The sequence below is a fragment of the Marmota marmota genome, unplaced genomic scaffold (genome assembly GCF_001458135.2).
Source record: "Marmota marmota marmota unplaced genomic scaffold, marMar, whole genome shotgun sequence".
Lineage (NCBI taxonomy): Eukaryota > Metazoa > Chordata > Mammalia > Rodentia > Sciuridae > Marmota > Marmota marmota.
In genome coordinates, this window is record NW_026006507.1 from 170,028 (window position 1) to 188,066 (window position 18,039).

Here is an 18,039-nt window from a genome sequence, read left to right on the forward strand (position 1 = left end):
ATATTTATTGGTTGACATTCTATAAGTAAGTATTCTTTCCTCCATTTATTTATTTTTTTCTTTTTAACTTATATTTTTTATTTATAACATAATTACTCATAAATTCCCTTTTTATATTACTATTTTACTTTATTTGGTTGTCTGTATTGTCCCAATATGGTCAATTAAGCCCTTTGAGCTCTAGTTGTGCTTTTAATTCAAAGATTATTAAGATGTATTCCTAAAACAATTAATTTCTAAATCATGTTTTTTTTAGTACATATACAATATTTTTGTTATATTTAAGAGTTACTGATTCAATAGGGAATTTTCTTTCTCTACCTCCCTGTACCATTGGTATTCATTAGTCTCTGAATTAATATTATTTTTTTATCTCTAGCTTTTTCTATTAATAACTTAAATCAAAACCACATCTTTGTGTGTTATAGAGGTAATATATTAAGCAGAATTATGTATGGCCATAGTGGTTAAAGCAATTGCACATTTAACAGAGTAAACGAAAGTATTTTCCTCTCTCACTTAAAAGTCAACACAGACACAAATATCCAAGGTTGCTGGATTGTATCTGGTGCATAAGATCCTCTGGAAATCAGGATTTAATAGGTCATGAGATGATAGTTCCCATTGTATTTTCCAAGCCATCAGGTATTCTCTAATTAACTGGATAGAAGAAGAAATTTTATTCAAAGGATTTCAGAATTCTGTCAATTATAATTTCAAATATGTTTTGTTGATTAAAATTCAGGCTCATGGTAAAGCTTGGATTTATGGAAGAATGAGAAATGTGATCTTTTTTATTATGAATAGTCATAGATCTAGCTAAAATTTCTGCTAATATGTAGAAGGGAGGATGGTTAGTTTGAGACATCTAACAGTCTCATCTACAATTTACCCCTTTAGCTTTATATGTGTACTTATATATTCTCCCCTCTTCTCTCTCTCTCTCTCTCTCTCTCTGTATATATATATATATATATATATATATATATATATATATATATATAGATGAGAAACTCAAACAACTAAATGGCAAAAACCAAAATAATCCAAATTAAAAATGGTCAATAAACCTAAATAGATATTTTTCTAAAGAAAACATAAATGACCAACAGGCATATGAAAAACACACATATCACTAATGATCAAGAAAATAAAAATAGAGATGAGATATTTACTTCACTGTAGTTAGAATGGTTATTACCGAAATGGCGACAAGTACCTGAGAGGATGTGGGAGAAAGGGAACCCTCCCGCTCTTTGGTGGGAATGTAAATTATTACAGCTCTTATGGATTATGAAACTTTCTCAAAAAATTAAAAACAGAATCACCATATGATCCAGCAATCAAACCACTGGGTTTACATCCAAAGGAAATGAATTCAGTATGCCTAAAAGACATCTACACTCATATGATTAATGTTGTGCTATTCATAATAGCCTAGAAATAGAATCAGTCTAAGTGTCATCCACTGATGGGTCAATAAAGAAACATACATATACACAATGAAATACTATTCAGCCACAAGAAATAGATCAAATTTTGTCATTTTCAACAAGATGGTGTGAACTAGAAGTCATTACATTAAATGAAGTAAGGAAGACACAGAACAATTAGTAATTCATAATCTCACTCACATGTAGTTTCCCAGATGAATTCAAAGTAGAATACCTATTACCAGAATTATAGAAAGTAAGGGTGAGGGAGAAACAAGAAGTTTGTCAACAAGTGTTAGGTAGCAGTTACATAGATGTAATAAGTTTTCATGTTCTTTTGCACAGGGGTGACTACAGATAATATATTGTATATTTAATAAAAATAAGCCTTTACCACAGGAAATGATAAATGTTTAAGAAGACTGATAGGTTTACTCTTATTTGAATATATAAAAGTATCTAAATATCACATTATACCACATAATTGTGTACAATTTTTATGGATTAATTTTAAAAATGATGTTAAATGAAAAAATATTATTGTGAACATTTCCCAACACTTGTTACTGACAGATCTTGATCATAGAGCTCAGAGCATAATGATAGAAATGGTTCATATTGGGAACCAATATTTATAAAATTCACTATTTTTTGCTTTTTTAATCCCATGTTGATTTTTGTTGATAAACTCTTATAAAGAAAGAAATTACATATGCAAGGAAAATAACTCAGCAATCCTGCCATTGGGTTTATAGCCAATGGAATTTAAATCAACATAATGATGTTCATTAGGCAAAATATCAAATCAATTTAAGGTTCTGCTTCCGGGTAAATGGATTTTTAAAATGTTGTGCATATATACAAGGGACTCCTATTTAGTTATAAAAAAGAAACAAATCCTGTCATCTATGAACATTAATGAAAGCAGAGTTATGATATTAAATTTATTAAGCTAGGCACAGAAAGATAAATAGTGCATAATATAACTTATATGTGGAATAAAAAAATTGATTTTATAAAAGTAGAGAGCAAAGTGTTGGTTACCAGAGGCTGGGTGTTTGTGGACCATGGGCTGTTGGAAAAAGGATAGTAAATCTTAATTATTGAAATAATAAGTCCAAATGATCTATGGTACAACTTGGTGACTTTGTTAAAAAATATATTGTAGTCTTGTAAAATGATAAAACAGTGTATGTAGGCTATTTTCACCACAAAAATCACAACTATGTTAAATAGCCATATATTAGTTACACTTAGTCATAGCACAATGTGCATATTCTGCAAACCATCATATTGTAAAAGTTAAATACAGACATTCTACTCTGTCAATTTAAAAAAGAAAATAAAATGGAAAAAGAAATAAACAAAAGGAAAAAACACCCTGAATCAGGAAGCTATCTCAATCTGCTTATAATGGAGAGTTAATGTCACCATTGTTCACAACAGAAGAGATGGAACACTCCAACTAGGACATTGAGGAATGTTTCAGAAAGGAAGTGTTTACAAAAGTATGGGAAAGACTGAGAAATCCTACAAGTGTGTATTATATAAGCACTACCCTGATAATTGCAAGAGTGGGGAGCCTGGTTGCAAACCAAAACCTAAAGTAGCAAAAAGAAGAAATAGTATTGGAAACCAGAAGAGAGAAGTCTGAACATGCATGGCCACACCCAGCATCTGTGTCCTTTGGTTGAGCAACAAAGCCGGTCTCACAGGTTCAGGTGAGAAAGAACTAAGAGAGTATACCTCCAACAAGCTGTTCCTTCTCTCTTAAATGCTCACATGGTGACTGCCATCAGTTAAACCTGACCAGAAGACAGATATGAAAGAATCTTTTTGATTCAACCTCTAGTGGAACAACACAGTAGAAAGTATTAAACAAAATATTTAAGAGGCCATTATTTAGGACTGAGTTCCTGCATGTGGCCCCAGAAGACCAGACCAAGCCAAAATAAAGCCAGTTATGTTGAATACAACATTGTCAAACAGAACCTCTAAGAAAGCAGATAAATCCCCCCCCCAAAAAAAAGAAAGAAATGTTCTTGCTAAAAATAGGAAATTATAGCCTACTCAAGTTAGTATAATAAGGAGGTTCCATTTTCACAAGAAGAAAGAAGAAGCAGAAGTAGAAGTAAAAGGAGAAAGAAGAAGAAGACGAAGAAGAAGAAGAAGAAGAAGAAGGAGGAGGAGGAGGAGGAGGAGGAGGAGAAAAGGAGAAGGAGGAGGAGGAGGCGGAGAAAAAGAAAAGAGAAAAAGAAACCTGAAGTGAACTGACATCTACCAATGAACTTATTCTAGTGTTAATTCTTTGTTATCCACATTGATAATTTCTGTTCTGCCATTAACCAGTGTGAGCTCACTCTATTTAGGAGAAAGGAAGCTGCCCATATTCATGAATAGTGAATAAAAGTTAATTAGATATATTATAAAGTTTGTTGTAATTTTGTCTTCTGGAAAAAAAAAAATATATATATATATATTTGAATAGAGGGTGGGTGTCTAGGAAAGGGAAAGCAGACTGAAAAATAATCATCACATATATAATGCATAAAAATACACTCGCCATGATATAGTTACGTTTAGAGAAAGAAGGTGATTTATACACCATTGGGGACAGTAGTCAAAGGAAAAGCTTATCGCTTTCTGTTCTATTCAATGTCATTGATTTTGTGTTTCTAAATAATGTAGTTTAATATAATACATGTAATTTGAAAAGAATATTAATTCTATCTACATATGTCACTAATATGTGTAGAGAGGAAGACAATACAAAGTTAGAGAGAAAATCATAATTACTTCTTTTTTCTAGAAAAAAAAATATTGTGAAGTTTTTATTTAATATTTAATACTTCTCATTGGAAAGGTCACTTTTCTGTTTTGTTTTAAACTTATTTTGTGCTCATTTACAATTACTATTAGAAATAATTAAATCTAGGTGAGCTATTCTAAGAATTAGTGGTGCAAGATATTCAATGAATTCTCATAAAAATCCCCCTGAAACATTTATTCAAATTTTCTCTGTTCTAATTGTATCCTTTTTCTTCTAATTTATTCATCTTTAATTGTATTCCATTTGAAATTAGTGTTCACTTTTTGGGGTAATTGAATGAGCTCAGATCAGTAGGTAACTAATTGTACAAAAGAAGCATTTCCATAGAGAACTCTGTCCCCCAATTTTTTTCTGATAACTCACCTGAGAAAAGGACAAAAGAATGGTCTATGTGAAAAGAATGCCCAAGAGTTTTTATGAATATCATGTAAATAGCATGCTCAGAAAGCACTCTGAATATTTTCTACTTTGCCTTCCTAACCTAGGCGTTCTTCCTTTGTCATTTGCATCAACAGAAAAACTAACTGCTCTGAAGCTAATAGTTAAATATACATCTGTGAACTAAAGTTTCTTTGTCCTCTGAAAATTTAAAAATTTAAATATACTTCCTCACATTTCCTTTATATTGAAGTCTATCAAAATAAAGTAAGTAAAAGATACTTGTTTTTTATGGGGAATGTATTCTCAGAGGAGATTGGAATGTGTACATCATACTACGTAATACACATATGAAAGGCAGAGTATATTTCATTTCAGGAAACCTTTTATAATGTTTGGAAATAACTAGCTTGGTGCCTTTGTCAACAACTAGACTTCACTTGCAATTAATGTCTCTCTTAGTTTCTCACTGAAATTGATGGTAAAAGCACAAAAATGTAGTTCTGACAAATATTAACTACTTGAATGAGATATGAAGCTTTCAATCAATTATATGACTATCTCATATCAATCAATTTTAACATAAGTTCAAAATTTTATGGATTGATTTCCCCATATGTTTCAATCAGAGTTCAGGGTCAGATGAAAATAACCTGTATTTTTCTTCTTGTGATCTTCTATTCTATATAAAGCTAAATACTAATTGCAAGTATAAATTAAATATTGTATAGGATGAATATAAAGTAGAAACAAGATATACTGGTATGAAAATATGAGGGTGGATACAAAGATAATGGCAAAAAGAATACAGTCTACCAACTTACTAAAGTGACTTTAAATGTTTGTGTATAGATTTCCATGTAGTGAAATAGGGATGGGAAATCACTGGAAGTAGGAGATCAAAAAGTCATAGAATCCAAGAGTTAAAATAATGAAATATGAGAATGATACAGAAAATATAAGAAGAATTAATGACCTTAAATATACTTTAGAGTGACTTGCATGGATTAGGCATACCTGCTGTTTTGTCTCTAGGCAAATATAGAGAAAAAAGGAACAGGGTGAACACCATTCACAGTCAAAACCATACTTAATAAGGAGAAAATATGAACAAAGTCCAAAATAATACAAATTAAATAAAATCACAGAGAGAATACTGAAGGGATGATTGACATCAGTGTTAGATATAATAAGTTATGGAAAAACTCCTGGAGGACAAAATTGAAAATTCCTCTTTAAAAAATTGTAGAATGGAGCATATTTCAATAAAGCATTATTGACATAAAAAGCTAGAAAAAGAAACAATTAAGGAATGACCTATGGTAGAAAAATATATGATGTGAACATAACAATGCTTTTTAAAAAATAAAAATCATGTATCTTTTATCGTAGTTATTTAAAAATGTGTGTGAACTGTAACTTTTAAAAAATTTGTTTTTCAATAGGATAATTCTGATTCTGCTTATGTCATATATCTTCCACATCATGGTATTTTTATGTGAAAGAAAACTTGGGCCCAGAGATGTTTCTAAATTCTCTGTGCTCCTATTAACATATTGAGTCATATGGCTAAATTAAAGGAGCCACACTAATTCAGAACAAATTTGCAGTACATATTTTTTTTAATCTTTAAATTTTTTAAACTCCAAATTTGTTATCTTGATATCTCACTACCTCATTTAAGGCATTGATTATATTTTGATCTTTACCTTTACCTTTCCAATTACTAGGAGACTCTAAGAATTAATGATAACAATATCCTAAAATATGGATACTAAAATTTCCTTTGTCATAGGGTGGGTGGGTACTACTGATTTAGTAGACATAAAACATTATTGGAGTTTTGTCAAATATGGCTCAGTGAGTATTGCTTGGAATTACTATTGTTTTATCATTGTTATTTCTTCCAAACTACAATACATATAATCAAAAGGCAACATTCACATATTAATTCTGAGTAACTTTCTGTAATTCTTACAAGATGACACTGCAGATTTAATGAAATAGAGAATTTGAAAACTGTGCTTTGTAACCCTGAGAAGAGTACCTTGAAATTGCTAATTGACTAACAGAGTGACTCTGAATTTTGTTGCTGGAATGCTGTCCCAACTTCCCCTCTGAATATTCCTCTTCTTACAGAAGACTGTGGTGGAGTGTGCTTTATGAAATCTGGAACATAAACCAAAACCTTCATTACCTAATTCATCTCTCTCAACATAGTGTTTTACTCAGCTTATTGATTTTTTTTTGTTTTCAATACTCCTTTTAGTAAATAAATAAATAAATACATCCTGGAAATATAAAATAACTTGTATATTTTAAAAAGTCTCTGAGCCTGAATTAGGATATTGAATTTTCTCCTGATAGCAGTTGATGTGGAATTTGAAACTGTATTTGTAGTTACATATGATTAGTGGATCAATGGAACCTGTCCAAACTCTTTTATTAAGACAAAATAATGAATAATCCCTACAAGAAGGACAAGTTATCTAAAATACAATATAAAAGAACACATATTGAGGTTGGAAGTAATAGTTATGCATGTAATAAAGTATACACAAACAAAATCTTTCTTTCATTTTTGTGTAGTTTTATTTTCTTATTTGTTCTTTTCAAGGATACATAACAGTAGAGTATATGTTCAAATGTTTTATATACATGGAGTATAACTTATTCTAAGTAGGATCCAATACTTGTGGTTGTACATGATGTGGAGTTTCACTGGTGGTGTATTCACATATGATCATACTAAAGTTATGTCTGATCCATTCTACTCTCTTTCCTATTCCCAAACCCTCTCTATTTCCTTCATTCCCCTTTTTATAATTCCCCTCCCTGCTACCATTGTGTGTTAGTATTCATATATCAGTGAGAAAATTAGACCTTTGCTTTTTGGGGATTGGCTTTTTTCATTTAGCATGATAGTATTCAGATCCATCCATTTACTGGCAAACTTCATAAAGTCATTCATTTTTAGGGTAAAGTAATATTCTATGATGTATATATACCATATTTTTTATCCATTATTCTATTTAAAGGAATCAAGTTTGGTTCCAGTTATTGTGGTTTGAGCTGCTATAAACATTGATGTAATTGCATCACTGTAGAATGCTTATTTGAAGTCCAATTTGAAAATTGGATCATATGGTAGTTCCATTCCAAGTTTTCTGAGAAATCTCCATACTGCTAATGGTTGCACCAATTTGCAGTCCCACCAGCAATATATGAGTATACCTTTCCCCTCACATCTTCACCAACATTTTTGTTACTATACAATTTTTTTAGACAAATTATTAACCATGGTGAAACTTATGTTATTGTACCTTCACACACACACACACTATTTATACCTGAAGAAACTGATGTTGAAAGTGTTTGATTTCTTGCTAAATTCCAAGTATCTAGTAGAAATTGGATTAAATCCAGGCTTCTCACTCCCTATGGAGATGGTAAAACTATTCAACCAACTTGTTGGGGTAGGACAGGCCTATCATGATGATTCTCAGAGCTTTACATTTTCTGATCTTTCTTCTACTATCACTACCTTGATATTGTACTCTTCTTATCATTTCTGAAATGCTGCAGCACTGCTTGTGCAAAGTGACTCATATGAGTCCATGACTCCATGCAATAGCTGCTCTACCAGAAAATTGAAGATAAAAACCAGTAAACGTAATTTAAACAGCCCCGCCCCCTGCTGATTTTTATGGCAGGTAAAGTTTGAAAACAACTGTCTGGGTGTTTTCCAGCAGAGTTACCACTACTTATTAAATTTTCACCATAAGGAGAACATTATTGTCTGCCTTTATTATTCAAAGGAGAAAATTCAGTTTCAGAATGTTTAGCTATTTTTTAATGTAACTGCCATTTCTTGAGTGTCATAAATAGAAATTTGGTCGCCTAGTGACAGATTTTGCCTTCTTCCATCCAAGAGTTATTGCACAACATCCTCTGTAATCATATGGCCAATGTATGGTTATGCTTTTTAATTACTTATAACACTTTCTAAAGTTTTGCCACTTCCTTATTACAGGTGACACAACTTGAAGAGAATGGCACTCACTAATGAAAGCCACCCTGAAGAGTTTATCCTACTAGGCTTAGATGATCTGCCTTGGCTAGAGCTTCCTCTATTCATTGTTCTTCTTATTACATACCCCATGACCATGATGGGAAACATTGCCATCATTCTGGTGTCCAAGTTAGACCCCCGTCTCAATAGTCCCATGTATTTCTTCCTCACCAACCTCTCCTTTTTAGACATGTGTTTAACCACAAGCATTGTGCCGCAGATGCTGTTAAACCTGGGAAGTTCTAAGAAGACCATCAGCTTTGTAGGATGTGTAGTTCAGCTTTATGTCTTCCACTTTATGGGGGCCATGGAATGTCTTCTCTTGGCTATCATGTCCTTTGACCGCTACATGGCCATCTGTAGGCCTCTGCACTACAACCTCATCATGAATCAACACATCTGCATCTTACTAGCATGTGTTATGTGGCTGACTGGAGTGCTCTTTGCTTTATCGGAGGCCACACTTACCTTACAATTGCCATTGTGTGGTGTCAATAAACTGGATCACTTGTTGTGTGAGATTCCAGTTCTGATAAAGACTGCCTGTGGTGAAAAGGAAGCTAATGAACTTGCACTGTCTGTGGTGTGTATTTTTATTTTAGTTATTCCTTTATGTTTAATTCTTGCCTCTTATGCTAGTATTGGACATGCTGTACTTAAGATTAAATCTTCTGAGGGAAGGAAAAAGGCCTTTGGAACATGTTCTTCTCATCTTAATGTAGTTTCCTTATTTTATGGTCCAGCTATTAGCATGTATCTTCAGCCTTCCTCCTCCATCACAAGGGACCAGCCCAAGTTCATGGCTCTCTTCTATGGAGTGGTGACTTCTACAGTCAACCCCTTCATCTATACCCTGAGGAATAAAGATGTAAAAGGGGCATTAGGCAACCTAGTGAGAAACATTTTCATTTCAAAGTGAAAGGTTGTCAACAAAATAAAATTACTTATTTAAAAGGTTTGTATTGATTTTTTAACAATTCATTTAGACTAATAATCCAATCTCATGCGATGTGTTCTTCTTGATAAAAATATTTTGTTTCTGACATTTTACAGTCACATTGGGCATGAATGATATTAGATTGTGTGCACTAGTATGGAAAGTTTATTTGTGAAAATATAGAAAAATAGTATTTTCTATTTGAATACTGAACTAGCAACTGTATTTATAATATAAATTTATTAGTTTAAGTAGATTAGTTTAAGTAGATTCATGATTTTTTGTTTTTATTTAGTGTGGAATTCATAGAATTCAATATGATGTTGCATAGTGAAGACATGTAGACATGTTCAAAAAATCCCTCATTTGGGCTTTTCTATTGAGTTTTTTGGTATGATCGAGATCTGAGAAAAATCACTTAAAGGAAAGACTCATAGTACACTGAACCACACTACCAAAATTAACTGCAACCAGACATACTCTTTGAAAATAACAGAACATCTGGTGCTACACTAGGTCTTGAGAACTTTGGAGTTTTGTAAATAATTTGAGTAATTAAAAAATTAATTTGTGGGTAATTGTTAGGGGATTGTCACCAAAACTTTTTAAATTTCAAGAGTTTCATACTTTAAATTTTCTTTGTGTTTTTGAAATATTTTTATATTCATGACATGTGTTGAAGATGAGACCCATTTCTAAATATGGTAGAATTTGTTTGTATTTATATATAACCTATTTAAATAGCTGAAGGTAATCTTAACAAATATTATTGCACATTTTGACTATAATCCATCACAGCAGATGAATGTAGAGTTTTCCACTTGTATTATCACAAGGGTATTTAAATTTTTCAGATTTCAGAGCTTTATGGATTAAGGATGCCCAACCTGTATAGATATCTTGAGCTTTGGGGGGAAAGACTTTAATTCGATGTTAAAAGCATAGCTACTAAGGCTAACAACAGTTGTTCATAGTGCTTATATTACCCTGAGTTCTGACTCATTTGATGTGTATGCTACTTTCTTTGTCTGTAAAGATTATTCATTTTGGAAATGTAAATGTAATCCAGACTTGGTGAAATATCAGAACTTTATGAAGTATTAATGTAAAAGTCTCAGGATAAAGAATACTTAAACCAGTGGTAGGAAAAACCCACAGAAACATCTTTAGAAGAGAACTTCACATTTTTAAGGTATGTATGTTCAGTACATTTTATAATTTAGTCAACATTTAAGAAGCCCTAATGAGACAAAGGCATATCACTATATCAATGTGAAATTGTACTCTACTTTTGATGCAAAGCATAAATAATCTTGAGAATGCCTTTTTCAAGAAAGTTAATTAGAAACCTTTGTCCTTTCCTAAAGCAAGAACAAATAGGAAACATTAAGGGATTTTATCTTTGTCATGATTAAAGACTTGGGAAAGTCTTTAAGAAATCAAGATGGTTTAAACATTGTTTTCTCCAAATTAGGGATATCCTTCTCTATTAATAGCATAATAACTTCTAGGCATGAAGTGCATCCTTTTCTAAGAGGGATAAATAAACTAGACTTAAATTAGAATTCTGGTTGAACCAATGCCTTTAAGAGCTAATATCTTTTCAAACTGACATCTTTAGAATTTCTAAGCCTTAGAGGAGTCACAGAGGCCACTGATGAAAAGGGTAGAGTGAAGAAGCAGTATACATGGTGGAATTAGAAAATATGTCCGATTTGTTTGAAGAAAGGACAGTAGATTTAAACATAGATAACTAATGTCCTAGTCTAATATGAGAAGTAAACACTTTAACATTGTGATTAAAATAAGTGTATTTTGAATAAATGCTTAAATTTTTACTTGAGCCAAAAAGTATGTATATAATACAATAAATGTAAAATAACCTTCAATGTGTAGTGAGTATTCAAAAAATCATTTAAGAATTTGTTACACAGAAAAATAACTTCGGAGTGTGTTTATTTTTATTAAGATTGACATCATGCAAATTGTTTCAAATGATTTCTGGATATAGACACTTTAACTACTTATCTCAAGATCTTAATATCATCATATATATCAAACTTTGGTTATTATCATATGAAGAGAGAGTTAGGAGGTTGACCTAAATAGCCACTGATGCTTTCTGTTATTTTATATAGGCAGAAACAAAGTCCAATACACTAAGAGGTTTCTAATTATACTTCTCATTATTTCCCTTTTAACCAGTACATTGTATTGTATACATAACCCCAAACCACCATCCCTTTCCAAACCAACTATAATGTTATAATAACTCCATTTCTTATACTTTCCTGCATTTTCACCTTTGTGCATTCATTTACTTTTGCATTTAAAAATGCCTCTTCCAATTTTCTAAATCTTAAAGCTTTCCTTAAAATGATCTAATATAATAAGTGGGAAAATACATTTGCTAAAATATGGTTCTGTCTTTTGCTCAAGAAAAATGTCTACAACCAAAAGAAACATCAAGAAAGAGATAAAATCAAAAAGGATCTGCAAAACAACCAGAACACTAGTGAAACCCTCTGCAACTTAATGAGATGCTGTCTCAAAATTAAAAAAAAAAAAAATAGGAAAGACTGGGGATGAAGCTCAGTGATAAGTGCTCTTGAGTTCAATATCCAGTACCAAAAGCAAAAATCAAACAAACAACAAAACAAAACAAAAACCCAAGAAAACAGGAAAAAAAAAGAAAAACAAATAACAAACTAACAGGATGAAAATGTAAGTCCTTACTTACCAATCAGTAATTACTTCTAATGTAAATGGACTAAAATACGCAATTGAAAGACAGATGACTGACAGATAATAAAACAAGTTCCAACTGTGTTACTAAAAAGATTCATTTTCTCTTTAAAGACAAACAAACTGAAAATAAAGGATGGAAAAAGACTGTTCAAAAAAATGGAAACCAAATGAGAACAGGATTAGCAAGACTAACAACAGTTACAATAGACTTTCAGTCAAAAACTATGAAGTTAAATAAAAAAATCATTATATAATAATGAAGCCAATTTCACCAAGGATATAATAACTGTAAATTATATAAAACAAATATTAAAAGTCTTAAAAATAGACAGGGGATTTCTATATTCCATTTTCACCAATAAATTGATTGTTCAAACAGAATATTAATAAGAAAACATTGTTTTTAAACTCCACTAGAGATCAAATGGTTATAGAACATTCTATCTTAAAGCATTACGGTATACATTCTTCTCAAGTACACAGAGAACATTCTCCAAGAAATATCTTGTGTTAGCCCATAAAACTCATTTCTGACTATTTTAAGGAGTTCAAAGTCATATCATGTAAACTTCTCTGAATAAAGTGGTATAAAATCAATAATGACGAGAAATTTACAAAGTTTGAAATATATGTAAGTTAAACAACATGCTATTGTTTAAACAACCAATAAATCAAATTAAAAATGACAAAAAATTCTAAAAATATATTGAGACATAAAAATGAACATGCAACATTCCAAACTTTGTGCAGAAGCAAATGAAGCTGAGACTAGAAATGCAATAGAAAAAAAGATAACAAAACTAACTTTTTATTTCTTTTGAAAAGATAGTAAAAAATCAATAATCCATTAGATATATTATGAAAAAAGTAAAAATTCAAAGAAGCATAATAAGATATGAAAGAGGAGATACCACAGAAATACAGAGGACAATAAAGTTACTATGGATAATTCATGCTAATAGTTGGATAGCCTAGAAAAAAAATGTATAAATTCCTACAATCTATCAAGACTGATCATGAAGAAACAGAAAGTCTGAACACACTGATAAAAAGTAAGGAGATAAGACCAATAACAAGAAGTCTTCAGTCAAAAAAGATCTCAGGAACTGATGGCTTTGCTGATAAGTTCTATCAAATATTCAAATAGTAATCCCCAAACTATTCCAAAAAAAAAGAAAAGATACTAGTTCCAAAATTTTTAAAAACAGACAAGGATATTACAAAAAATGAAAACTTTAGGTCAATATCCCTGGAGATCTGTGTTGCAAAAACCATCAAGAAAATGCTAGCAAATTGAATTCTACAACATGTTAAGAGTATCATTCAGGGCTGGGTTGTGGTTCAGTGGTAGAGCGCTCGCCTAGCACATTCAAGGCCATGGGTTCAATCCTTAGCACCACATAAAAATAAATAAAGGTATTGTGTCCAACTACAACTAAAAAATATATATATTTTTAAAAAAGAATATCATTCAACTTGATTAAGTTGGATTTAACACTGGAACACAAAGGTGATTCAACATATACAAATCAGTAAATGTAGCACATCATTTTAACAAAAGAATTATAAAATCATATGGTAATTTCAACAGATGTGCCAAAATTAACTGACAAAATAAAACATCATTTTTATGATAAAAATGTTGCCAATTCAAGCATAGTAGGAAGGTACCTCAAAACAATTAACAATAAATGTAGCTGAGGATGTGGGGAAAATTTTCATTCATACATTGCTGGTAGGACTACAATCTGGTGCAACCACTCTGCAAAGTGGTAAGAAGATTCCTTAGAAAACTTGGAATGGATCCACTATTTTACCCAGTTATTCCACTCCTTGATTTATACCAGAAGGACTTAAAATAAGCGTACTACATTGACACAGCCACATAAATGTATATAGGAGTTCAATTCACAATAGCCAAGGTATGGAACCAACCTAGGTGCACTTTAACATATGAATGTATAAAGAAAATGTGGTATATATACACAATGTAATATTTATTAACTGTAAAGAAGAATAAAACTATGACATTTGCCAGTATCATGCCAAGCAAAATAAGCCAGTCCCAGAAAACAAAAGGTCAAATATTCTCTTTGATATATGTACACCAACTCATAACAAGAAAGAGTAGGGAGGGGAAGTATTGAATTTTATTAGATTAGACAAAGGGGAATAAGGGAAGGGAGGGAAATTGAAATAAGAAAGACAGTAGAATGAATCGTACATAACTTTTCTATGTTCACATATGAATACATGACCAGTATAACTCCACATCATGTTCAACAAGAATGGGATAAAAATTGTAATGTCTTGCACTCCATGTATTTCTAATATATAAAAACACACTCTACTGTCATGTAGATCTTAAAAAAAAAATTTTAAAAGGCCTTGGCCTGGGGATGTGGCTCAAGTGGTAACACACTCGCCTGGCATATGCAGGGCGCCAGGTTCGATCCTCAGCACCACATAAAAATAAAGATGTTGTATCCACCAAAAACTGAAAAATAAATATTAAAAAATTCCCTCTCTCTCTCTATTAAAAAATTCCCTCTCTCTCTCTCTCTCTCTCTCTCTCTCTCTCTCTCTGACTCTCTTAAAAAAAAAGGCCTTATATGAAAAGCCTTCAATAAACTTCATACCCAATGGTGAAAAGTTGAAAGCCTTTAAGTACTAGAACAAGAAGGGGGGTTCACTTTCACCACATTTTTTCAACACAGTACTGCATTCTTAGTCATAAAAATTATGTGGGAGAAAGAATAAAAAACATTCAAATAAGAAAGAAAGAAGGAAAATTGGGACTATTTGTTCCGTTAAAAAATACTGAATCTAATTAGCAAATTTTATAAGGTTATAGGATGTAAAATCAACACAAAAAAAATCAATGTTTCTATGAACTAATAATGAATTATATGATAAAGAAGTCAAGAACACAATGTCTTATAAAAAACTAGAAAATTTTAAATAACTATAAATAGTTTCAGCCAATGAAGTAAAAGTCCTGCCATTGAAAATTGCAAAACACTGATGAAAGTAACTGAGAAAGACAAATAAGTGGAAATATATATGCTTATGGGTTGGAAAAATTAATGTTGTTAAAAGGTCCAAAGAGAGCTACAGAGTCACTGCAATTCCTTATCAAATTTCTAATGATATTTTTCATGGAAATATAATAAACAATCCTGAAATCCCCATAGAATTATTTTAAAAATTCCAATATTGCCAAAGTTGTAATTACCAAAAAGAAACTGGAAACATTGCTCTGCCTAATTAAAAAATATACTTTGAAGCTATAGTAATGAAAACATGGTGCTGATAAACAAAAAGACACATTAGCATATGGGACAGAATAGAGAGTCCAAATATGAACTCATAGGTATACATTGAATTGACTTTCAGCAAAAATTCCAGGAATAACAAAAGGTATGGGAAAAACTGGATATCCACATACAGAAGAATGGAATTGGGATCATATCTCATATAACAAACTCAAAATGGGTTAAATACTTAATGTAAGACCAGAAACTGTAAAACTACTAGGAAAAGTAGGGGAAATCTACACAACATTGGTCTGGGATTTTTTTTTTTTTAAGATGTGATCTGAAAAGCATAAGCAACAAAATGGAAAAAAAGACAAATTAGTGAAAACTAAAAAGCTTTTGCACAACCAAGGAAATGATAAAAACAAAGAATCAATATATGGAATTAGAGAAAATATTTGCAAACCATTCATCTGATAAGACGCTAATAACCAAAGTAAACAAGGAACTCAATTGTAAGAAGATAAATGACTCCATTTAAAAAATAAGCAAAAGACATGAATACACTTTACTGAAAAGATGACAAAAATTCCTCAATATTGTGAATTATCAAAAAAATGAAAATTTAAACTACAGTAAGCTAACAGTTCACCCCTGGTAGAACATAATTATCAAAAGGAAGAAAGACATCAGGTGTCTACAAGAATGTGGAGAAAAATGAACACTTGCACAATGTTTGTGGCAGCAAGTCAGTACAATTACTATGGAAACCAGTATGGGGGTTCTTCAAAAAACTAAAAATATAAGTAATACATTGAGCTAGCCATCTCATTTCTTGGTATAAATCTAAAGGAAATAAAATCAGTATGCAGAAGAAATATCTGCATTCCCATGTTTATTCCAGCACTATTAAAAATTGCCAATATATGATAAGTGTCGGTTAGTTGATGGATATATAAAGAAAACATGGTGTATATATACAGTGAAATATTATTCAGCTATTACAAAGAAGGAACATCTGTCATTTACAATGGGAATGAACCCATAAAACATTATATTAAATGGAATAAGCCAGGTGCAGAAAGAAATAGTGCATGACATCACCCCTGTATGCTGGTTACCAAAATGTGAGGTCATTGGGAGTATGGGTTAGTAGGAAATGGAGATATGTTGGTTGAAGGATACAAAATTACAATTAGATCTGTGGAATCAGTTCAAAGAATAAATTGTACAGCACAGTGACAATAATTAGTGACAACATACTATATGCTTGAAAAATGCTGAGTGGATGTTGAGAGCCAGGCCAGGACAAGATGGTGCCTGGCATTTTGCCAGAAGGAGCGGTTCCTGCTGCCTAGTGTGCCCGCTATTTTTAAGCTTTTGTGGAGTTCCTAGAGAGTTCGCATGGGTTGGTTGAGTTTCGGTTGGGCTCTTGTGGAGTTCCTAGAGAGTTCCCGTGGGTGGAGTTCCCGGGTTGAGCTCCGGTTGAGTGCTGGAAAAGTTCCCAAAGTTCCAGTGGAGTTCTTCGGGAGTTCCTAGAGACTGTGCATGGGCAGTGGGCAGCGTGGGTTCTAAAAATAAAGTTCATTCCTGCTTGAATCTTCAAGTGGCTCGTGATTTGTGCCCAGACTGCGCAGATGTAAAATATTCTAACTACCAAAATGACATACATATGAGTTAATGTATATAATTAGCTGGATTTAACTATTCCACAATGTATATATTTATATAAAAATCATGTTGTACAAAATAAATGTAATTTTTTCTGTCAATTTTAAAAATCAGCAAATTTGAAAAGAAACAAATTCTTGCTCACATCCCATATAGGTGAGGGAAAGGTTTCTTTTAGACAGATGGGCTGGCTGCAAAATAAAAGCTATGAAAATAGTACCATGAAACAAATAGGAAAGACCAGAAATATATTTTACAGAGCACAGGACAGTGACAGGTGAAGCCTACCAGAGGGGTACAGTGTCTAACAAAGATGGAGCCTGGTTTGCTTTAATTATAGCAGTACGGATCAAAGGGGATTGGTAAGGATAAGATTTAAGTGTGGGAAGAATCTTGTCTCTTGTGCTTGCTTCTTCATGAAAAACAGATTATTGGTGGGGGTAAGCAGATTGTTTGGCTCTTAGAGGGTCACTCACATTTCCGGTGCTGTACTAGAACTTGATCTGTGAGCTAGTACTGGGCACCACATGAATCAGGCATTCTTCAGCAAGTGGATTCCTACTGGGAGTTCCTGATATCGGGATCCCCTGCCTAATGGCTTAAACATCACTCAGTCAACACATGGGTCATGAAGTCTTCCTGAAACAAATAGTGAAGAAATTTGGATTTGAAAACATTTTATTTTGAATGTCCTATAGTATAAAGTGAGGGGG

General features: G+C 32.0%; 1 protein-coding gene across 1 annotated transcript; it reads left to right on the forward strand.

Annotated features, from left to right (window-relative positions):
- The first annotated feature begins 8,693 nt into the window (after positions 1 to 8,693).
- Positions 8,694 to 9,632, forward strand: LOC107133552 (olfactory receptor 2B11-like). Its single transcript, XM_015475874.1, has one exon. The coding sequence runs from the start codon at positions 8,694 to 8,696 to the stop codon at positions 9,630 to 9,632; it is 939 nt and encodes a 312-aa protein (XP_015331360.1).
- The last annotated feature ends 8,407 nt before the right edge of the window (positions 9,633 to 18,039 follow it).